Genomic DNA, 25,426 nt, shown 5'->3' with positions numbered 1-25,426 from the left:
TGATCTGACCTTCCTCAACATGCGCAGACTAAAAAAAACACTTTTTTGTCAAGGAATTTGTTCCGCCACTTATTTCTGTCAAATGGGATGATCAGTGACACTCAGAAAAGCACACAGACAATATAAAGCATAAACAATAACACTTTATTATACTTATATATATAGATGAATATAAGAATAAAATAGCATCACCGTATCTCAGGTAAACATTCTTCCTTCACAATTGGGAATCCCTCAATAGATAGGCGAGTAGACACGGGAGACTGCCCCTTTAGACATCTTTTGGATTCTGTTCCTGGAGACGTCTTGGATTCTAATGTTAGGAGCAGAATCCCGTCCTTATAAAAGGGTGAAAGCTGTTAAGTTCAAAAAGCATAAACAGCTGGTCCTGCTCTTTTGTTCCTTGTTTTGACAACACCTAGGTCAAGGAGGTGTTGCAGAGACCGGCCCATCTGGCTTTATTGTCCTTTTGATGTTAATTGAGAGACACGCAGGCAAAAGGAAGTCAGGATGTCAGTTAAGCTGGGAGGTGTTGAAGAAATCAGCTTCCCATCCTTTTGATACGGTTTGGGCAACTCCCAGGTCAAAAAGGTCAAGATAGCAGATACTTGTTGTGGAAACCTTTGATGTTGTCTTGGCAACACCCAGATCAGATAAGCAGACTTGAGGAGACATATTACGTAGTATTTTGAATTTCAATTACCCCCTGGTCATAGGCATAACAGTCCACCCCTGGATCCTCAAGTCTGCACCTCCCAATAAGAAATCATCCGCATAAAGGGAGAGTGTGTCCATTTGTATACACAATAGGTAAAACCACAATTAAGAAATGTTAACATAAGGATAGTTAAACAAAAATATAGAGTAAGGAATGAAGAAACACCTTTTGTGCTGTAGCCCTCCCTCTAGTAAAAGCATCCCACCAAGGGTGTGCAGTGGTAGCTTCAATGTGATCTGTCACAGAATGCAAGTACATTGCTGGTTTGCTTTATTTAGGATTGCTATATTTTGCATGGCTTTCTTTATAGATGGCAATAAAATACATCGGCAAAAGAAAAATTAATATTTACATTTGATATACACATACTGAAAAGGGAGCTTGAATAGCATGAATCACAAGTTTAACAGTACTGCTAGCAACAAAAACATTTTTATGTGATATTTCTTGTATAAAGGTATAACCTTGCGGTGGAATGGTCCATTGGCATAAATTGTAAAGAACATGGTTCATAGATGACACATTTGTTTTATTTTGTTCATCTATTTGTTGCCCATGATAAGTGGGACACCCTAATTGGGGTCCCAATGTCAAAGGCATCACCGTAAAAGGACACATTGTTTCATTTCAAAATTACACCATTTTCTATCTAAGGGTATAGAATGTGATGTGGTTTTAAATCAATGAGATGATATCATTGACGACATGTAACATTAACTGATCATATCGTAGTGTTAGTTCATAATTATATACAGTATTTGGCACCCATTCACCTTCCCATCTAAATACATCTACTCTGGAGCCAAAATATGCTTGTTTGCCAGCCAGTATTTCAGAAACAATAGTATTTACTATACCTCAGGTTCTACATTTAGGTAAAGGTAAAATGGGAAAATTAATTTTCCCTTCATAAATTATTTCCTTATATTCTAAACCTGGTATTCTTGCATTCCCTAATATTTCTTGCTAATTAGGCATTTTACTTGAAAGTATCACGTATAGGGAATCATGGAAATTAATAATCTTATTAATATTATATTTGTGCTCTTACTCATGGCTTACATACATTTAAGGTAGCTTCATATTCACCATTGATCACTGCAGTTATCTGGTATCCCGTTTTTCTTAGCAGCTTTGGTTAGGGTCTGGCTATGCTCCAGTTTCAATAGGCTTGCTATGCCACTCACATGCCTTCACTCACGTAAGAGTCAAGTGCACCACCCCCAGAGACCAGCCCTAATGTGAAGTGGCAGGATATAGGCTCATTTCTATTCCCAAGTCGGTGCCACATAATAGCGTCATGGCACGGCACTGTATGTCTGGTTGCGTGTCATCATCTTCTTGATCTGGTGAAATTTTCTCTTAACCCAGCATGTTAGCCAAATCATAAGAATAAGAGAGCAGAGCTGACCAATTCTATCACAAAGGGATGAAAGTCTATATGGAATAACATTTCCCAGTACGTGATTTTCCAAGGAAAATATTTCATCATGACTGTTTAGCTTCAATGCTTTATTTACAATAAACATCCCTAGTGGTAAAAGAGAAGATAAAAAAAAAGAAAAAGAAGAAAAACCACTTTATGTACAGAATGTGATAACATGTGACACAATACTGGTGTGTAAGGTAGTATTTGTTTGAGATAAAAGAAACAACACTAATGCACTTAAAGGTATTCTGTAGGACATTCAGAAAATATACCTTTTTATGTTCTGGACCTAATTATTATGTCACTTAAAAGAGACCATAAACACGTACTGATGGTAATACCAAAATAACTTATGTCAGAGATGTGCACTGCACTGTTTATACCTGGTAAGTTAAATAAAGAGAGACCATTTTTTATTTTATTTAGCAAATATCAAATACCAATGAGCACCATTTTACCAGGTATAAAGCTTTCTAATTTTTTCTCTTCAGATATCCTCTTATAATATAACCCCTAACTAAAATATAATTGGGCTGTATGAGCCATAGCATAAAATCATTGTGAGCATGGTTTTCATAAGATACTTTCTTGTAAGTGGGGGAATCTTTTTTTGGAAAGGGAAATGGTACCATTTGGACTAATAGAAGAGGTGGAATAAACTCTGGAAATGGCCAATGTGCGATGTTTATTGGGGTACCCCATAAGCTGAAACAGACAACACATAACAGAAACAGACAAACACAGAGCTCCGGCATGCTTTCTTCCATCGGTAATGATTCAGGGTTGAATTTAATCTGTAAATAAGCACACTATTAATCAAAAGAGTCGTAAACAAAATTGGTATCCATTGGATTCCCACTATCAGGTCACAGTACTGGAAGTATTTTAAATATGGCACAGTGAAATTGGTTCTCCTGACCATGTCTGGATACTAAGCTTCTAAAAGAAAGAGAGATAGAAACTTAAGTTCTTGCTGGTCTCCTTTCTTTCTTCTTCCATTTCAAAGCTCTGTCACACACTCATAAGAGAATGCAAGCAGGGACGTTTTCATCTATAGAACATACAAGAGAAGTTTACGTGCAGGTACAGTGGTTCACAATGTTAGTGTTTGAGGTAAAAGACACATTTGCAAAATCACTTGGAGTGCAACTTCCTTATACTATCTAACAAAACTTTATACTTTATAAAGGTCACTTAGCAATATTTCTACTTTTTTATTGTCCAACCTACCCCATATGTTACCCCAGATGTGAAATATGTTGCCTCCAGAATCCAAAAAGGCCCAAGTCTGTTTTTTACTTTAAGGAGAAGGGAAGTTTACAATTTTCTGTTTAACTTTCTCTATCACCTCTCGGCATCCTTTTATCCTGATATTTATATTCCTCCACCCCAGTGTCCACTACAGCTTGTACCTTTTGCTCCCCAGATTTCTACTAAATATTTATCTCTACCTGCGGACGCTGTTCTAATTTGGTCCAGGCAAACACTGAGGCTCGGCATTCACATTATTGATCCTCCCAACACTTCCACCCTTTTAAATCAGGATAAAGAATGGAAGCAGTTTCCTCAGGGGGAGCCGTTGGCACCAAAATATCCTCCCTCTCTCCTTTGCTCATTTGTGCTTGAGACATAGATTTCTTTCCCAGTCCTCTACTTTTGTACATTTCCCATAATGTCCTTGTATTTTTCCCATCTATTTCTTCCCCCTTTACACCATCTTTTATTAATTTCAAAAACATATCCCTCCGAGACACCCGATTAGCCCTGTTTGAATTGGATTGTCCTTTTCTCTTTTTATCAAAAGTATTTTGAGGTCCCCAGTCCCCCCGATCTCCTAACTGTCGGACCGCTTCTAAGGCTTCCAAAATAGTCCTGTCTATTTGATTGATTACCTGTTTGTATGCCGGTGCAGCATACTTAATAATTTTATTTCTCATGGACACAGTAAAAGGTAATGACATATATGTGTCAGCGTGACCTATTACTAAGGCTGCCTTCATAGCCTCCTTCTTAATTCTCATTTGAGCATCTTTTAATGTATACCAAATTTTATCATTTGAGGGCCAATCAGATTCAAGTGGATATCGCCTCGTGACACCCCTACTAATTATCTCTAATAAAGACCATTGGGCATATTTTGCAGGATAAGGATCCTCCCGCAACGCATTTTGCACTGCTACTTCTTGACTAATTTGAACAAATTTAGGGGCATCTGTGGCATCCAACATAATCCCTGCTGCGCCCAGCTCCTGCACCCGAATTACCCATTGTATTAGTGGTTCCCCAGGCTGCTGTGTAAAGTGTGCCATCGTATCCATGATTTCATGTGGAGTAACATCCTCTATAACATTATTTCTAGTTAGATTTTCTCCTGTAGATTTTCTCCAGACTTTCCTGTAATCTTTGTCTCCTCACAGGCTCTGCTTCTAAACTTTCTGCCTGTTCTCCTTCAACACATATATCCTCCTCACTGTTATTAGAATTTGAATCCCAAATATCCCCATCCCATTTGTTTGGATTCCAATCATCCGGCAGATGATAAATTAAGATTTTAACTTTTCTGTAACTCACTTTCCGCCTCCTTTTCTTATATTTATATTGTGTACATTGCACAGCTGCCTTTCCTGTTACATTTTGATAGATGTCTACCTTATCCATTAACAACTTATTCTGACATTGTAGCATTTTAATGGCATGCTGTTGATTATACCTTTTCTTTTCCAGCTCTCCTAATTTCAATTGTAATTCCTGTTTAGCTTCATGCAAATTTCTCCAGTCTGACAAAATCATCCTTCCTTGTCTAGAAATTCCTTCTTGCTCTTCTCCTTTTGAGATTTTCACCTTTTGTAAGGAGGCACATAATTCATGTGGATCCCCACTTCCAAAAGTACAGGATTCACTTAATCCTGCTTCTACAGACCACTCAGTGGCCATTAATTTACCTATACTGTCATTCCCATTCGGAATGGAGGGATTGGGAGCCTGCTCCTCAACCCCTTGTTTTCTAGGTAGCTTTTCTGACCACATTGATCACCCCACTTCTGGTACCAATATGTTCCGCCACTTATTTCTGTCAAATGGGATGATCAGTGACACTCAGAAAAGCACACAGACAATATAAAGCATAAACAATAACACTTTATTATACTTATATATATAGATGAATATAAGAATAAAATAGCATCACCGTATCTCAGGTAAATACTCTTCCTTCACAATTGGGAATCCCTCAATAGATAGGCGAGTAGACACAGGAGACTGCCCCTTTAGACATCTTTTGGATTCTGTTCCTGGAGACGTCTTGGATTCTAATGTTAGGAGCAGAATCCCGTCCTTATAAAAGGGTGAAAGCTGTTGAGTTCAAAAAGCATAAACAGCTGGTCCTGCTCTTTTGTTCCTTGTTTTGACAACACCTAGGTCAAGGAGGTGTTGCAGAGACCGGCCCATCTGGCTTTATTGTCCTTTTGATGTTAATTGAGAGACACGCAGGCAAAAGGAAGTCAGGATGTCAGTTAAGCTGGGAGGTGTTGAAGAAATCAGCTTCCCATCCTTTTGATGCGGTTTGGGCAACTCCCAGGTCAAAAAGGTCAAGATAGCAGATACTTGTTGTGGAAACCTTTGATGTTGTCTTGGCAACACCCAGATCAGATAAGCAGACTTGAGGAGACATATTACGTAGTATTTTGAATTTCAATTACCCCCTGGTCATAGGCATAACAGAATTTATCTGTTCATGAAATGTAAGTGATGAGTCCAAGATGACACCCAGGACTCTATATGAAAAATCTATATGTAATGCGATACCTGGTTTTAATATAACAGAGGAAGGGAGGTTTTCTAATTCTGGACCAATCCAAAGCAATTTGGTTTTGGCAGCGTTCAGTTTCATTTGAATAGGCAAAGCCCACAGTTGAAGTTTAGAAATGCAGCCGTCTATACTAGGGACCAGATTGTTAAGATCAGGATCAACTTGTAATAAAATGAAAATATCATTACATAGGTGTATATAGGGCTCCTTTTACTAAGCTGTGCTAGCGGTTTTAGTACGCGCACTAGATGCTAACACCTGCATTGAGCTGGCATTAATTTTTCCTTGTAGCACAGGGGTTAGCACGCACTAATCTGCAGCGCGCGCTAAAAATGCTACCGTAGCTTAGTAAAAAAGAGCCCATAGTCTCTGTTGATGAAAGGCAAAAATTTTTCAGAGAAGTCATATATACATTAAACAAGATTGGCGACAGCGGAGAGCCCTGTGGCACCCCACAGCTGGATTTCCAAGTGGAGGAAGTCTCACCCTCCAAATATACCTCATAAGATCGCAATGAGAGGAATTTGCTGAACCAATTCAATACAACTTGGTTTAAACCAATATCTGATAACATATGAATCAGGATGTCGTGATGAACGACATCAAACACAGCTGACAGATCAGATTGTAACAGTACCGCACATTTATTTTGTATCTGTAAATTTTGAATCTTTGAGATTAACGATAATAAGAGAGTCTCCGTACTGAAGTTTGGTCTAAACCAGGGGTGTCAGAGTCCTTCCTCGAGGGCCGCAATCCAGTCGGGTTTTCAGGATTTCCCCAGTGAATATGCATGAGCCCTATTTGCATGCACTGCTTTCATTGTATGCTACTAGATCTCATGCATATTCATTGGGGAAATCCTGAAAACCCGACTGGATTGCGGCCCTCGAGGAGGGACTTTGACACCCCTGGTCTAAACCCATGTTGAAATGGTAACAAAATATAAAATTTCTCCAAGTAGTTGGGAAGTTGGCTAGAAATAATTGACTCCATCTTTTTTGTCAAAAGGGGTATACTTGTGATCGGACGATAATGAGAGGGAACTGTAGGGTCCAGATTAGTGCTTTTCAATATCGGTGTCAAAGTTATGTTCCCCATACTCAATGAAAAGTAACCATTTTCAAGAAAATGATTTAATAATGAAGTCAGCCATATAATAGCTTGTAAAGGAGTATCCCCGAAAAGATAAGAAGGAAATGGGTCCAATTTACAACTGCATTTTTTCAACTTTTCACATAATTTTGAAACATAAGTTTCTGAGGCAGGATCAAAGGTGTTCCAAAAACAATCCACTGGAGTAACGTCATAAAAGAAATCTACTGTAGGGCCATTTAATTGTCGAGAGGGAAACTATGATAAAATGAGGAAAATGGTTAAAAAGAATCTAAAAGAATCGGTTGCAAAGATTAGGACTGTAAACCAGGCATGGATGTTATTTAAAAACACTGTTGTGGAAGCCCAGACCAGATGTATTCCACATATTAGCAAAGGTGGAAACAAGATCCGGTGTGGTTAAAAGGTGAAGTGAAAGAGGCTATTAGAGCCAAAAAAAAACATCCTTTAAAGCAGGGGTGTCCAACCTGCGGCCCCGTAAAGTATTTTGTGCAGCCCCAGTCGAGGGCGATGCAGTGTTTTCCTCTGCTGCCCCAGGTGTTACCATCTTGCCGGCTCCCTCCTCTGTCTTGCTGCAGTGTTTGCGCGTTTGTGCGGCCCCAGAAACATTTTTTGGGACCAATGCGGCCCATGGAAGCCAAAAGGTTGGACACCCCTGCTTTAAAGAATGGAAAAAGGATCCGAATGAAGAAAATAAGAAGAAACACAAGCACTGGCAAGTTAGATGCAAAGCATTGGTAAAGACAGCTAAGAAAGAATATGAAGAGAAACTTGCAAAAGAGGCAAAAATTCATAGCAAATCTTTTCATAAACAACTGACCTCACAACAATCCAATTGTTGTTATAATTTAGGTTTATTAGCAATAAACAAAAGGCAGCTTACATGAAACAACAAAAGTGCAGCACATTGGGCTAAAAGGATAACATACATACAAAGTGTCCATCTTCAGTTCAAGGATCCGTTCTCCCTTTCTCCTCCCCCCCACCCCCCTCTTTCTGGGCTATGCCAGCCGGCATGCCACTTATATACTTTAGTTCAGTAGCCTAGGGTACCACCTAGTTACAGATTACATACTCACTTTCCATTGGTTTGTCACATGCATCATTTCTATTGGCTGAATGGTCTATACACTTATCATGGAGTCATATTGAACCCACTGATTGGACGTGATGTCTGCCCACTTTGGATAAAAGTCCCTCAGCGGGGCACCCAACGGAAGCAAGATGGGCGCCGGCAAGGAGTTATTGGGCAGGGTGGGCAGCAGGGGACCTAGCAGGGGCGCAACCCGTACCCCGGCGGGCCCCACGAAAGGACTGCATGTGCTGGAAGAACCTGCTTCTAGAGAGCCCAAGGGATTGAAAAGAGGCAGCCCCTCGACCAGGGCAGAAATCATGCTCATGTCCACGAGCAGCGCCACCTCAAGCCATTGGCCTAGGCCTATCCTCAGGCAAGTGAGGCACTTTAGAATCAGTGAGAATCTGAACCAACCTGTCCAGGTCCTCACCAAACAAGAAAGATCTTTTAAAAGGAAACTTTGTCAACATAACTTTGGATGCCGCGTCCGACGACCAAGCACTAAGCCACAAGGTACAGCGAGCTGCCACTGCAAATGCCAATGACTTGGAAGAAGCTCACAAGAGGTCATACATGGCATCTGAAAGATAAGAAGCACCCAAATTTAATCTTTGTCCCAATCCTCAGTTTTACAGTCAAGGATATGCTCGGCCCAGCGAAAACACGCCCGAGCCACCAGCTCAACACACATTGCTGCTTGGACTGCCAGAGCTGTCACATCAAAACTCCGTTTAAGGAAGGACTCCAACTTATGCTCCTCCGAGTCCTTCAAGGCCGCACCACCCTCATCAGGCACGCTATGCCTTTTAGAAATGGCCGAGACCACCGCGTCCACTACAGGTGTCTTCAGAGAGGAAAAACCCATGCAGTGGAGCATAAGCATAAAGCACAGTAGCTAAACATTCATCACTGCTGGCATAATATTTCCACTATATCCAACAGGAGATGAAGCGGGTTAACTGACTCTCAATTCCCTGAAGAAGCTCGATTGCGAAACAGCGAGCCCTGTTGGATATTGTGGAAATATTATGCCAGCGGTGATGAATGTTTAGCTGCTGTGCTTTATGCTTATGTTCCATTGTGCGGGTTTCTCCTGCTTCCACATCTCAACACTACGTTAAAGAACATTTGGAATACTACATTTTAAGATAAGTGATTATATTTAAGGACTGTGATATTTTATAGCATAATTCCACTTATCTTGGAGTTTTTGACCGAGGATGTGTCTGCTGGTCTCAAAGTTGTGATTTTGAGATCGGCTTGTCTATGTGGGATGTTTTTTTAGAAACCCCTATTAGACACTGAGGTCTTTTCTCCATTTTCTCAATTTATTGATATATGGTTGTTTGTAGTGCTGTATAATATTGGATGTTGTTTTTGGATACATAACGATTTTTTGGACATCCTTTCTTGGTTGTGAGGGAATCTCTATGCCACATGTTTTTTTAAATAAATCTTTATTCATTTTTAAATCTTATAATAAGTGTGACAACAAATCATAACATTTTAACTTAAATACAACACTTAATCTTCAATAATCCATCTTAAAATTTATCTCCCCCCTCCCCCAATTCCATAACAATTTTTAACAACACATAAAAGCCTATAATAGAATCCTTCTAGACATTCCTTATTATTATATAAAGATTAAAAATCACCCCTCCCCTTCCCCTGTCCATGAATATACACAGTTAAAGGGAAAATGTTTACTCAATATAATAATTTGTTACACATTACAATAATTTGTTAAAGGCTCCCAAACATCTTGAAATTTCTTTAAATACCCCTTGCTGTGTAGCTATTACCCTTTCCATTTTATATATATGACACAAAGAATTCCACCAGAAGTTATAATTCAATCTATTCCAATTCTTCCAATTGCTTGTAATCTGTTGTATTGCAACCCTGGTCATAATAAGTAAAAGCTTATTATTGTTTGAAGATATTTGACTCTTAGCTCTCATTGACATGCCAAATAATAGTATCATACGATAATGCTACTGGATTTTCTAATAAACAATTTATTTGGCCCCATATTGATTTCCAAAAAGCCAAAATGAATGGACAATAGAATAATAAATGATCTAAAGTCCCTGCTTCGAGATGACAATGCCAACATCTATTAGACTTAGAGCTATCCAACTTTTGTAACCGAACTGGGATCCATAAAGCTCTATGTAATAGAAAAAACCAAGTTTGTCTCATAGATGCAGACACTGTATATTTCATCCTCCAAGTCCAAATTCGTGGCCATTGAGACGCAGTAATTTGATGCTTAATCTCAATGCTCCAAATATCCCTAAGACCAGTTTTTGGTTTCTTTTTTTATAAATCCAGCTATCAATGTATACTACTGAGTGGCCTGGTGTCCCAGGAAGTCCACCTGAAAGCACAAGAATTCCAGACTATACTGATTATTGAGATCTTTCCATTCAGGGAACCCTACCTGAATGGCCTGCTTCAATTGCAACCATCTAAAACTTTGTGATTTATTAAGGCTGAATTTATGTTGCAACTGTGAAAAATCAAGCAGCTTCCATTAGAAATAACATCATCTAAAATACGTATACCTGCAATCATCCAATACTTCCAAATGATCTTAAATCCACCAATTTGAATCTTGGAGTTCAGCCATATTGTCTGATTCGTTGATTTGTGTATTGGAATAGGTGTTAAATTACTCACATATCTTAAAGTTTTCCATGTATCCACTAATATTCTGTTTTCTTTATATAACCTAGGCATTTTGATACTAAGAACGTGGCATAATTGCAGAGGAAACATGAATTGCCATTCCAACATCAACCAATCTGGGAACTTTTCCATGAGCTCTGGGAGGACCCAATACATATCCTGTCACATAATATAGGATTGATGATACCTATAAAAATTGGGAAAATTTACCCCACCCTTTGTAATTGGTTTTTGTAAAGATACTAAAGCAATTCTAGGAATTTTACCCAGCCAAATAAATTTTGTAAGAATACTATTTAATTTTTTATAAAAGGACCCCTGAAAAAAAACTGGCAACATACCCATCTGATAACAAACCACAGGCAAAATCATCATTTTAATAGTTTGGACTCTCCCCCACCAAGACAGATGTAATGAGTTCCATTGCTCACACATTTCTGTTACCTTCTGTAATAAAAAAATTTTCATTTACTTTCATTGTTTATTCCACTGTGTTTTTAATCCAAATACCTAAATATTTTATTCCATCATCTTTCCAGAAAAAGGGATATGAATCAAATAGACCTTTAGTACAATGCACATTAAATGGAAGAACTTCTGATTTACTCCAATTTATCTTATATCCTGAAACTTTCCCAAATTTCTCTATCGATTCAAGCAAGCATGAAATGGTTACTTCAGGATCCTCAAATGAAGCAGTATATCATCCGCATAAGCAGAGACTTTATATTCCTGATTAGAATAAGGAATACCCTGTATCTCTTTCACCTGTTGAATAGCTAATAATAAGGGTTCTAATACAATGTCAAATAGCAAAGGAGACAAGGGACAACCTTATCTAACCCCCCTCTGCAAACTGAATCGCTCAGATAAATTATTATTAATATACAATCTAGCAGCAGGGGAGCTATACAAAGTTTGGATCATTTGTATAAATCCTGAACCTATACCAAACCAATCCATTGCTTGATACATGAAGACCCATTCCTCCCGATCAAAGGCCTTCTCTGCATCCAAGGATACAGAAAAGGCTGGATCTTTCATGGCTTTCATTAAATTCAACATATGAAAAGCCAACCTGGTATTGTTAGAAGAATGTCTCTGAGCAACAAACCCTGATTGGTGCATACCAATCATAAAAGGGAGAGCCTTAGCCAAGCATAAAGCCAATGTCTTAGCTAAAAGTTTTCCATCTACATTGATTAAAGAAATAGGCCTGTAATTTGAAACCAATGTGGGATCTTTATTTGGCTTCGGCAAAACTATAGTTAAAGATTCTGCCATAGTACCTGTAATGCAACCTTTATTCAGTTGAGCCTGATACAAATTTAACAGATATGGTAATAAGATATTTTGAAATGATTTATAAAACTCTACCATGAAACCATCACCACCTGGAGCGGATCCAACTCTAAGGGACTTCAACACTGTTTGCAATTCTTTTAGGCTCTTCTAGAATTCCTTTTATATGTTCAGGAATTTTTGGTCCCTTAATTAATTTTAAAAATTCTAAACCATCTTTTTCCTTGTCTAAATAAGGCTCAGAAGAATATAGAACTTTATAAAAGTTTAGGAATTGATCTAAAATAAGTCCAATTTGAGAATAAGCATCACCTTTTTCATCTTTAACTGCAATAATTTTTGTCTTTCTTTGCTTTGAGATAATTTGCCAATAATCTTCCCGCCTTATTTGAATTTCCATAATACAAAGTCTGCTGAGAAAACAAATCTTTCCTTACCAATTGTGAAGAAATCTCATTATATTTACATTTTGCTTTTAAAAGAAACTGTAAAGTAGATTTTTCCCATTTATCAACCAATCTTGACTCCAAAACCTTAATTTCTTGTTCCAAATTAGAAAATTGTCTTTTAATCTGTTTCCTAACATATGTTGAATATGAAATAATTTGTCCTCTCGTGGTTGCCTTAAAAGCATCCCATAAGGTTTCCATGGAGCATTAATTTGGAAAAACTCATTCATTTTTAACTGAAATTCTTCAAGAAAGTTTGAATCTGCAATCAATGTATTATCCCAGGACAAGCAGGCATGATATTCTCACATGTGGGTGACATCATCTACGGAGCCCCGATGCGGACAGCTTTTCAAGCAAACTTGAAGATTCAAGTTTGCTATGCTGCACCACGCATGTGTGCCTCCTGCTCCACTAGAGGGTGCATCCCCTCCTTGTGGTCTCCAGTTCGTTTTATTCCGCGGAGCCTAGAAGTCGTGTATTTTTAGGCTCTGCCCCAAGTGCCTTCTAGTACCGCGATTTTCTTGTTTTTCTTGTTGGAAGTCGCTGTGCGCGTGTTATTTTGTCTTTTTTCCTGCTCGTCGCGAAGTCGTCTTCGATTTGGGCAACCCGGAGGCTTCCGGGTTGCCACGTGGGCCACGGCCTGTTTCTTTTTCTATGTCCTGGCCTTTGACCGGCTTCAAAAAGTGCACCCGGTGCGATCGTCTTCTGTCTATTACAGATCTGCATCGCTGGTGCATTCTCTGCCTGGGGGCCGATTATCCGACTGAGTCTTGCTCCTGGTGCGCTACTTTCCAGAACTGGGCCCTCCGTCGACGAAAAGTCCGCATGGCGGATCTGTTTGCCGCCGATCTGCCCTCGACCTCGGCCTCGGGTACATCGGCCCCGCCTCGAGACTCGACCCCGAAGTCCTCGGGTTTGCAGAAGTCCTCTGCTCCAGGTAAGTCCCCTCTTCCTTCCTCAGGTTCCGCGCCGGTGAAGAAGCCAGCCTCAGGGACGCCGGTCGGGCATGGTGGGAGTTCCTTGCCTACGGCCCTGGCGAAGTCTTCTAAGTCCTCTGGACGTGCCTCCACCACCTGGAAATACTCAAAATCGAGGTCGCCCTCGGTGGAGTGCACTGCGGCGTCGGACATGCCCTCGATGCTGTCTGTGCCAGTTTTTCAGGACATGCTCCGGGCGATGATCTCGTCGGAGCTGTCCGCTGCGCTGGCCCACCTTCAACCGACCTCGACCTCGCGTGCGCCGGACCAGCCTGAGCCTTGTGTCGAGCCCCCTCGAGGCAAGGTGCGACAGTCTCGCCGCATCTCATCCTCCTCGGATTCTTCGCTGAGGCGCTCGAGGCGCTCTCCCCCCACGAAGCTCCGCGGGGCGAAGCGTCGGTCTAAACATGTCGAATCCTCGAGCCGCCAAACCTCCAAGAAGGCCCGGAGTTCTCCTATGCTCCGGGGCCGCTCCCTGATGTCTCGTGCGGGACCACTGAGGGTAGCTGAGTTGTCACTCTCTAACCCTTGGATTCTTTTGACTCCCCCTCGGTCCGGGGCTCCGGTCCGAGGTCCCAGGCTTTCGCCGAGGGAGTTTGGGGACAGGTCTCCGACTCGACGTCGGTCGGTGCCTCGTACCCCGGCGGCGTCCCCGAGGGGCTCCTCGAGGCGACGCAGGTCCTCGACCCCGGAACACTTTCCCAGTGTCTCCCCGGTCTCGGAGCGCGGGTCTGAGTGGGAGCCTCGTTATTCGAGGGAGGCTTCCCCGTCCTTTTCCGCGAGGCGGAGGTCTCGCTCGCCGTCCCCTCACGGGGCTCCGGGTGCGTCCCGCCCCTCTTTCACTCGTTTTGTCCAGGACATGGGTTGCACTCTTGACTTAGACCTTCAGTCCGACTCGAGGTATTCTAAGGAGTATCTGGCGGAGCTGGATATGCTGTCTCCGCCTAGGGAGTCTCTTCGCCTGCCGTTGAACCCTGTGCTCCGGCAGGCTTTTATCAGGAACCTGGAAACTCCCTATATGGTGACGGCTGTCCCCTCCAAAATGGAGTCTAAATACCGTACGGTGCCCTGCCCGGGGTTTGAGCAGCCGCAGCTTTCTCACCAGTCGCTGTTGGTGGAATCTTCTTTGAAAAAGGCTCACCCCTCCCGGGTCTCCGCAGCGGTCCCTCCGGGTCGGGAGGGTAGGACCCTGGACAAGTTCGGCAGAAGGCTATACCAGAACTCGATGATGGCCTCTAGGGTGCAAAATTACACCTTTACTTTTACGTCCTACCTGAAACACCTAATTGGACTGTTGGGGGCTTTTTTGGCGGATTTGCCGGCCTCCCGTCGAGAGGCGTTTGGCCTGCTCCTTGAGGATTTCTCCAATCTACGCCTCCATCTGTTCCATGCGGCCTATGATGGCTTCGAGCTTTCCTCCAGGGTAACAGCCTTTGCTGTGGCCATGCGTCGGCTGGCTTGGTTGCGCCTGGTCGACATGGACCCTAACTTACAGGATCGGTTGGCGAACCTCCCCTGTGTGGGCAAAGAACTATTTGATGATACCATCGAAGCGGCTACGAAATGCCTCTCGGAGCATGAGAGGTCGTTTGCGTCTCTTGTTCGGCCTAAGCCTAAACCGCCCGCCTCCAGGCCTTTCCGAGCCCTTCTGCGCCGCTACCCGCAAAAATCCACTCCAGCTTTCTCGCAGCCTCCGCCCCAGCGTCAGCAAGCTCATCCTAGGGCTTTGCCCAAGACCCAGCCGCCTGCGGCTGCTAAGCCATCTCCGTCTTTTTGACGGGATGCGTGGATGGGGGCTGGCCCCCTCCGCCCCATTCTCAGGCCTTCTTCCCATCGGGGGCCGCCTCAGAGCCTTTTACCCTCGTTGGGAGCAAATCATGTCGGACGCATGGGTCCTTGGGGTGATCTCATCCGGGTACTCTCTCAACTTTCGGGAGATTCCTCCCGACAGTCCTCCCAGTGCGTGTCCTCCCGATTGGGCGCAGTTGCCCCTCCTTCTCTCGGAGACTCGAGATCTTCTTCGCCTGCGGGCGGTGGAGGTGGTCCCTCCTAGTCAACGGGGGCAGGGGTTTTACTCCCGTTACTTCTTGATACCGAAAAAGACGGGGGACCTGCGCCCGATTCTGGACTTGCGACGCCTCAACAAATTTCTTGTACGGGAGAAGTTTCGGATGCTTTCCCTTCCAATTCTTTATCCCTTGCTGGACGAGGGCGATTGGCTCTGCTCCCTCGATCTGAAGGAGGCCTACACACATGTTCTGGTGCATCCCGCATACCGCCGCTTTCTGCGGTTTCAGGTGGGAGATCACCATCTGCAATATCGGGTTCTCCCCTTTGGCCTGGCCTCGTCCCCCCGAGTCTTTACAAAGTGTCTCGTGGTGGTGGCAGCAGCATTGCGGTCCCAAGGTCTTCAGGTATTTCCCTACCTCGATGACTGGTTGATCAAGGCTCCATCCTGGGAGGGGGTTATCTCAGCGACCCGACAGACTATTATCTTCCTTCAGAGTCTGGGGTTCGAGGTAAACTTTCCAAAATCCCAGCTGTGCCCCTCTCAGTCCTTACAGTTCATCAGGGCCGTGCCGGACACGGTTCGCCTCCGTTCCTTCCTTCTCCCTCCGCGTCTGGAGGCGTTGGTAAATCTGAGTCGACGGATTTCGCTGCTGGCCTCAGTCTCGGCGCGACAAATGATGACACTCCTGGGCCATATGGCCTCTACCGTCCATGTAACACCGTTCGCCCGTCTACATCTGCGGATTCCGCAGTGGACATTGGCCTCTCAATGGCGTCAGGACCGGGACTCGATCAACCGTCCCGTGACAGTGACTCCTTCTTTGAAACGATCGCTCCGTTGGTGGGCCGACTTGTCTAATCTTTCCAAGGGTTTGCTCTTTCTCGCCCCTCCCCACCACAAGGTCCTGACCACGGACTCGTCGGAGTACACTTGGGACGCTTATCTGGATGGTCTCCGCACTCAGGGGATGTGGTCAGCAGAGGATCGTCGCTGTCACATCAACGTGCTGGAGCTTCGGGCCATCTATCTCGCCGCTGTGGCCTTCTGGCATCTGCTTCACGACCGGGTGGTTCTCGTCCGTACGGACAACCAGGTGGCGATGTATTATGTAAACAAGCAAGGTGGGACGGGGTCCTGGTCCCTCTGTCAGGAAGCTCTGTGTCTCTGGGAGTGGGTGGTTTCCCACAACATCTTCCTTCGAGCGGTTTACATACAGGGGGAGCGGAACTGCCTGGCGGATAAGCTCAGTCGCCTCCTCCAGCCGCACGAGTGATCACTGCATTCTCAGGTCTTGCGACAGGTGTTCGACAGGTGGGGGACTCCCCAGATAGATCTGTTCGCCTCCCCCTTCAATCACAAACTGCCTCTCTTCTGTTCCCGGATGTACTCCCCGGATCGCCTCGAGGCCGACGCCTTCCTCCTTGATTGGGAGGGAAGGTTCCTCTACGCGTTTCCGCCTTTTCCTCTGATTCTGCGGACGCTGGTACATCTCAAATCGGTGCGGGCCACTCTGATCTTGATTGCTCTTCGGTGGCCTCGTCAGCCTTGGTTTTCCCTGCTACTTCAACTCAGCGTCAGGGAACCTCTGCTTCTGCCTGTGTTTCCCTCTCTACTATCTGAGTCGAGGTTCACTGTTACATCCCAATCTTCAGTCTCTTCATCTGACTGCTTGGTTTCTTTCCCCCTGAATTCTTTTCCAATATCTCAGTCGGTCAGGGAGGTGTTGGAGGCTTCTCGCAAAGTCTCGACTCGGCTTTGCTACACTCAGAAGTGGACGCGCTTCTCGTCCTGGTGTTCCGCTCATCATCTAGAACCTGTGTCGGTTCCTGTATCTTCGGTTCTGGAGTATTTACTTCATCTGTCTCATTCCGGGCTGAAGACTACTTCTATTCAGGTGCATCTCAGTGCGATTGCAGCGTTCCATCAGCACCTGGACGGAAAGTCCCTTTCACTTCACCCCTTGGTTTCTCGTTTCATGAGGGGTCTCTTGAATGTTCATCCTCCTCTCAAACCCCCGCCGGGGGTTTGGGATCTAAATGTGGTTCTGGCTCAACTTATGAAACCTCCGTTTGAGCCTTTGGGTACATGTCATCTCAAGTTTCTCACTTGGAAGGTGATCTTTCTGATTGCTCTCACTTCTGCTCGACGAGTTAGTGAGCTGCAGGCTTTGGTGGCGGACCCGCCTTTCACTGTTTTTCATCATGACAAGGTGGTTCTCCGCACGCATCCAAGTTTTTGCCAAAAGTGGTGTCTGATTTTCATCTCAATCAGTCCATTGTTTTGCCAGTGTTTTTTCCGAAGCCCCACTCTCATCCTGGCGAGGTGGCGCTTCACACGCTTGACTGTAAGCGAGCGTTGGCCTTTTACCTTCAACGCACTCGGTCTCATCGGACAGTTCCTCAATTGTTTTTGTCCTTCGATCCTAATCGGTTGGGACATGGACAATTTTTGGAGGAGTCACAACAGTGGTTTTTAACACGTTATTAACACAAGTTAATTTCTTCACCGCTGGGGAACTATAACCAGATCTAACCATCCGACTCACAGATAAGTAACCACATTTTGAAACTTTCAATAATAATAAACAGGATGGTGAGGGGACAGTGAATTTCAATGATGGTCCCCCAAATAACCCCAGTTTGGTGATTTCACCAGTCACGGGTGTTGGTTCTGAGATATTCACAATATTTAATTAAGAATTATATAATATAAAGAGCTACTGTGATTAAATTACATATCAATTAAGTAAAACCTATAATTCTTTTTTTTTTTCATTTTCATTCAGTAAACCCTAATAATAATTGAATAACGCAATATAAAATTAAAGCACTCTTCCACTTACATAGTTATTCATTTAACTCATTGGTGTCGCTTGAGATGACAAAAATTCCTTTAATTTTTCTGGATCCTCAAATTGATAATATTTGTCTTTGAGTGTAACCCTCATCAGAGCAGGGTAATATAGCCCATACTTGGCCCCAATATCTCTCAACGGTTGTCTTAATAGCAGAAATTGTTTACGTAGCTGCACAGTTTCTTTGGCAAAGTCTGGAACAAACATTAGCTTTGAGCCATTATAAGTCACATTTTTTGTTTCCTTTGCAACTTTTAAAATCTCTAGTACATGTTGAAAACGTAATGAACATAGTATTATGTTCTGGACTTGTCCTATTATTCAATCCTTTTGGGAAACTATTTTTCTTTTTGTAAAGCGTATTTGGAATGTTGTTCTCCAGCGTTCCCCTTTGTTTCTTTTTGGTGTCCCTATTCACTTTGCCCCTCGAAGACCGGGGACTGCGGCATTTCTTCGATGGACTGTGGTGATAGCCCTCAAGTGTATTTTGCTTAAGTGGCTGGAAGCGTTGCCGCCTGATCACTCTTTTGATGTGGGAACACCGAGATGTGCAACTTTTCTTCCCTGCCTGACTGGATTTTCCAACGCACCTGGGAGCCTTTTTGAAACACTATGACTCCGGTGGCATGTAGCAGCCTCCTGAACTGTTAATTTGTACTACTCTTTACACCTGTTGTCTGATTTGCATATAATTGCCTTTTATTTGACTGATTTATTTGGGCTGGGCTTGAAGGAGGACTGGCGATTGGGGTGGGCTGGGGGAGGGTTGGTGGGGTGGTAACTTGTGCTCCTTCTACGTGTACTTTGTTCTTGGGTGGTGGTTTATTCTTTATTTTTTGGCTGGTTACTTTTGCTATTTTACTGTTGGGGAAAACATGGGGTCTATGGAGGTTTGGGAGTGAGGGGGGTCCCTTCCTGTTGGGTTTTGTGCTGTTGAAAAGTGAGCTTACTTTCTGTGTTGCCTTGTACTTCTGTATCATCTCTTGACAAGCTCAATAAAATATATTTTACAATAAACGTTGTATTACTGGCCTGGGTTTGTCCTGATTTTGAGGTCTCCTTCCTGGGATCCTGTGAGCTCTTTCTGTTTCAATTGGCATTTTTACTTTGATAGATAGTATTTTTGGTATTAATTCTTCAATAAAAGATTAATTCTTCAATAAAAGATATTGTTTCTTCCTTCAGCCCCTTCCTTTAAGCCAAGGATCCTTATATTCTGCCTTCTTGAGTGATTCTCAATATCTGTCATCTTCTTTTTAATTTCTTTTAGGATCTTATGATCCTCTTTGTAATCTTTCTGCACCTGCTCAATTTTCTCCACTCTGACTTCAACTTTATCCATTCTATTATTAATCACATCAAACTTATTGTTCATAATCTCCATTTATTTCTTCAATCCAGAGTTGAACTGATGTTCCTCCATTACTTCAATTATATCCAAAGCGTCCATTGGTAAAGGGGTTTCACTAGAAGTATGTGGATCCTCTTTTAACCTTTTTGTTTTCCCTGCAGACTTTGTAGAATTTTCTTGTAACTTCTGCTTGCTAGAAGCCATAAGTATAGGATTTTTCAGATGAGTGGAAGAAAATTATGACTCTGAAATCCAACAATTAATGCCTAGAGGAGGGAGCACAACAGCTAACCAGCCATCTACCACGTCTCCAAGTTCCGGAATCCCTTTATGCCACATTTTTAAAATGGAGCATATGATGGCCATACAACAGGGACATAATAAGAAATTTATGGATGTTTGGGAGCCATCGACAGAATTCTGTAAGGAGTGATTGTTGATTTTGCCTTTTGATCATACACGTCCAAGGAGGGGTGGGTGGGAAGTTACTTTTAATTAGAGTGCAATTGTTGGATATGTATAAAGGGGGGGATGATTTATGTATTTGTCATAAATATAATTTGATAGAATTTAAGTGTTCTTAAAGTGTAAAATATCTATAAAATATGTTGCACTTAATTTTGGCTTTAAAATTAATAAAGATATTAAAAAAAGAAAGATTATTGAGGTAAGAATCTAATTTTTCTCAGTTTAAAAAAACCCTCAAATCTATTTTACGCCTATTTATTGTGATAAGCCTATAAACATGGCTAGATAAGTGTACCTCCATGAAAGAGCTTTGGCCAGGAGCTTAATTATTCAGAAGATTGACCTTGATTCTTTCAGTTAAAGAGGGGATCCAGTGTTTTGAACAATGGATCTAGCAGAGCCTGAGTCCTAATTTCCACTTCAACCACCGACACACTTTGAACTTGGGCAAGGCTCATTTCTAGCTTGGCCTCAGCTATCCATTTTAGGTACACTGTTTGAGAAAGGTTCTTATTTACCAGTAAACTTATTGTATAATACCGTCTTGATGTGGTCTTAATGATGTGTATCTTTCTCTCAGGAGAAACCATCACTATGCGGGTGTGTCCAATACAGCAGGAGACAGCAGCACTGCTTTGTAAGATTCTGGATCAGAACCAGAAAGCAGCGGACCTCCTGGCTGCTGCCGTACACCAAGACGTAGTTATCCAAGACCAAGATCTAGACAAGGTGTCAATTGTTCTTCCTACAGACAGATTGGGAATATGGATTGATCCCATAGGTAAGGAGGTTGGGCCAGCTGTCAGAGCACCATGGAAAATCATGGTACTTTTAAAGTCTTAAAAAGATCTTTACAAACTTGGATTAAAATATTTGCTTTAAAAGGGTTAAAGAGCCATAAACATTTTAGGCCTAGATTCACTAAACTCACTGATCTTGGCAATCCATGGCCGAGTCTTGCCAGGCGACCGATTCACTAAAGAGTCCCCATGCAAATTACCTAATCGGATGCACGCCCTACAGATCACTGCAGAGCGATCACTGCGCACACGCAGACCATTCTGGTTGGCTCTAGATGCAATCCGTGCATGTGTTTGGTCTTTGAGGTCAAAACAAACAGGGAGGGGTGGCTGCAGTACTACAGAGCACCAATACTAAAAGCATAATAGAGCACCGAGCAGGGAAAGTGGCCAGACTGGAACAGAACACATCATAGTGCAGCCCCACTTTAAAACTGCAGGTTAAAACCATGGGCTCACAGAGAGGCAGGACAGCAGAGATCAGGGCACTTTTTGCACAAGGGAGATGTTTTATTTTAGGGCTGCAGGGCTGGGATTTCAGGATGGCGGAGAGCAGGACAGTCAGAAAGGACGTGAGCAACTGGTCCTCAGCAGTCGTTTCTTTTTGGATCAGCCAGCCTAATCGGTGTGCCTTCTTCTGTTTAGTGAATTGCTGCCTTTCTACTTTGCATGCCATTTCCCCTCATTTGCAAGGGCGGATTGGATTGGGTTGGAGTTTGATTGGCCAGGAGGTTAGTGAATCAGGTCGTGGTTGGGAAACACTCGCAAACTGGTCGGGACACAATCGGTGTTAGTGAATCTAGTCCTTAAACGTTTGCTGGTGCTCATCATATACACACTTATAACAGCATGTGTACATCAGATGACCATGCCTCCAGCTCTTCTCAACCAATGACAAAGTAGTGACAGATCATTTTCCTCCTGGTGTGGATGAGACTAATGGTGGTAACATCAGGAAGTGATGTCATCTGTCACATCTGACTTCTGCAGCTCTGCTGCACTCCATCTGCTGTTTGGGCTGTATAGAAGGAAAAGGGGATTAGACTTGATATACCACCAAGGATTGAGTTTATTTATTTATTTATTCAGTTTTCTATACCGTTCTCCCAAGGGAACTCAGAATGGTTTACATGAATTTATTCAGGTAAAGCATTTTTCCCTGTCTGATCCAGTAGGCTCACAATCTATCTAATGTACAATGGGGCAATGGGAGAATTAAGTGACTTGCCCAGGGTGACGAGCAGCATAGGTTTGAACTGACAACCTCAGGGTGCTGAGGCTGTAGCTTTAACCACTGTGCCATAATGTTTTGGCATGTTCTGAAAAGCAGTATGCTGAATGGATACATGCTTAACATGCTGTCCGTATGTTAAGCATGTATCCATGTTAAGCTGAACTTTAAATACTGAAAATGGACCCCCCCCCTCCATCCATCATGTCTAATAGCAGTCAAGTGAGCAGGGGTGATGAAGGATCTGGATTGGGGAAATTGTTGATGGGAAAGGAGAACCACAGCTATGAGGTTTATGAAAGAAGAAATGATAATTTATTTTTTTGTCTCTCAGATTCTACAAATCAATACATACAAGGAGAGTCAAATGTGACACCTTCTGCCAGTGGAATCTATCCCTCAGGACTGAGATCTGCACTGGTGCTTGTTGGAGTGTATGACAGACTCACAGGGGACCCTGTACTAGGTGTCATTAATGAGCCATTTGTTCAGCAGGACCCTCAAACTAAAAGGTAAAAACCAACTTTAACAATGTATAGAGGAAATATTTACTCCTGGTGGAATTCTGCAGAAAAAAATTCAAAATCCTGTGCACAAAATTAGCAAATTCTGCAAGTTTTACAAAGTTTAAACAATATTTTTGGTAATTATCCATATTCCATTTAAAACATTCAAAATAAAATGTGTGTGTGGGGGGGTGGTTCCCACCTTTGTTGACTGAGCATTATATTTTCCATTCTTTTTGGTCCCAGATTCTCTTTTCTGCTTTTTCTGTTTTTGGTACCTGTCTTTCCAAAATCACCTGCCCATTTTACATTTCTGCTTTTTCTATGTACACCATCCATCTTCTCTTTTGTGCCCCTATCTGTCCATCATCTCCCCTCTGTCCCCATCTCTATCCTGAACTTCTTGTCTCTGTGTCCCTCTCCATTCCCCTGCATTTCATCAAGAATTTTCCCTGTGTTTAGCATTCCTTCTATGCCCCTGTCTCAATGCTCTCTCCCCAGCAAGCATTTCTTCCTGTGCCCAGCATTGTTTCAGTATCCCTGTCTAGGATCTCTTCTTTCTTTGCCTTTGTGTGCAGGATCTCCCCTGAGCCTGCATCTCACACTCTTCCCCTATCCCTTCCCAAGCTAGAATTTCTCTTTCCATACCCCCAACCAGCATCTGAAGCTGTCCATCTCCTCCTATCTCCCCCGAGCCAGCATCTTGCTCCTCTGCTCCCCCCCTCCCCGAGCCAGCATTTCTCACTCTGTCTTTTCACTATCCTTCCTGAGCCAGTATCTCTCATCTTCCCTCCTCCAGCCAGTCCTTCTTTCTAAGGCTTCCCCATGTACCTCAGCAATGCCAATGCTCATAGTCAATCTGCACCAGCTCTTCAAGCTTCACTCTACCGTGTTCCCAGTGTCGAAGATGTCACTTTCTCTTTCTTCAGAGGTGGGACGTGGTAAAGGAAAGTCTGCAGAGCTAGCACAGGTTAACTAAAGATGTCACCACCAGCAGTTCTTACAGAGGGCTGTAGATGCAAAAGAGAGAGGGAGAGGGGAAGGGCTGCAGTGACCAGATTCTGTGCAGAAATCAGGTGATTCTGCATGCCTGGGAAATTCTGCATTGCACAGCCATGCAGAATTCTGCCAGGAGTAAAAATTAGAGGAATACTGCTAGATTGTGAACAATTAAAGCTATTCTTTGGTAAATAAATTTCTCTGGAGATAAGCAGGGGAGATGCAGGCACACTTGTTGGTGGAGTCCTAGACTGATCCTGCGTGTCGGTACTCTCCCCTAGCTACAGTAAGCTTTTGGCTTACTGGGCATGTGCAGTGACTCCCGTCTTCTGAGACTCTTCTCCTTGCCAGTTGCTAGGCACCTCATGGATATGCATGCGCAACCTTAATTATCAATAAAATAATTGTTTTTTAATGGCATGATCAATTGCCTTGCCATTTAACCCATTAAAATTCAAAAAGTTGCACACAAATTTTCTATAGGCATCTGCGATTAGGGTATCTGACGTAGGCACTGTTTACAGAATCAGGGCCTAATGCTCCCATGCAAACCCAAAGCTGGTGCATGTGTCAATACCAATATTAATGCACAACCTGCAATAAAAAAAATTATAGAATGTCTTTTCTTGATGCAGTGTCAGTTTTAGGCTTGCTACATGTTAAAAATTCCCAGGCAGGAGGTCATTTTAAGGCCAAAACTTAACACATTTTAATGAAAGACCTCCTCAGACTGTAATCCCTCAGGTGACAAAAAAAGAACTACTCTACCTGAATATAATTGGTTAAGTTCTTGGTTTTTAGTACCAGCAAGCCAGACCAGTCCTGACCCTATGGGTCATGCCTATCCATCAGTAGATGGAGACATGTTGTAATTACTCCCCTCCTCAAACAACCCTCACTTGACCCTACCTACCCCTTCAACTATCGCCCAATCTCCCTCCATCCCTTCTTATCCAAGCTACTTGAACTGATGGCCCACCACTGTTGTCTGGACTTCCTCTTATCACAGCATATTCTTGAACCACTTAAGTCAAGCTTTCACCCTCTGTACTCTACCAAAACTGCCCTGACTAAAGTCTTCAATGATCTCTTCTTAGTCAGATCCAAAGGCCTCTATTCCATCCTCATCCTCCTTGATCTCTCTGCTGCCTTCAACGCTGTTGATCACCACCTATTCCTCGCCATGCTGTCCTCCCTTTGGATTCCAGGGCTCTGTATTCTCCTGGTTCTTTTGCTAGCTCTCCCAGTGCATGTTTAGTGTATGCAATGGTGGGTCTTCCTCCACAGCTATCCCACTATTAGTCAGAGTACACCCAAGGCTCAGTCTTAGAACCTCTCCTTTTCACCATCTATACTCACTCCTTCAGTGCGTTACTCTTCTCCTATGGTTTCCAGTACCACCTCTATGCTGATGAGTCCCAGATCTACCGCTCCACACCTGAAATCTCTGCAGGCATCCAGGCATGGACCTCGGCTTGCCTATCTGACATTGCTTCTTGGATGCCTCACCGCCATCTAAAACTAAATATGGCCAAAATGGAACTTCTCATCTTTCTAACCAAACTTTCCTCCCCTCTTCACCAAGTTGGCCTGCATTTTCCATTCCTGCCATGTGAGCAGTTGAGAGAACCTGTA

The 25,426-nt window shown here is 43.1% G+C and overlaps 1 protein-coding gene across 2 annotated transcripts in view; it reads left to right on the top strand.

The window, feature by feature from the left end:
- LOC117358093 (inositol polyphosphate 1-phosphatase-like) overlaps nucleotides 1-25,426 on the top strand; it is a 66,239-nt gene that overhangs the window by 21,790 nt on the left and 19,023 nt on the right. For both annotated transcript variants that reach the window (XM_033939584.1, XM_033939583.1), the window contains exons 4-5: nucleotides 20,836-21,036; nucleotides 22,621-22,798. In XM_033939584.1, coding sequence (XP_033795475.1) covers nucleotides 20,836-21,036; nucleotides 22,621-22,798 — 379 coding nt within the window. The remainder of the gene's footprint in view (nucleotides 1-20,835; nucleotides 21,037-22,620; nucleotides 22,799-25,426) is intronic.

Source organism: Geotrypetes seraphini, chromosome 3, assembly GCF_902459505.1.
Source record: "Geotrypetes seraphini chromosome 3, aGeoSer1.1, whole genome shotgun sequence".
Taxonomy (NCBI): Eukaryota; Metazoa; Chordata; class Amphibia; order Gymnophiona; family Dermophiidae; genus Geotrypetes; species Geotrypetes seraphini.
This window is presented reverse-complemented; position numbering and strand designations above follow the sequence as displayed.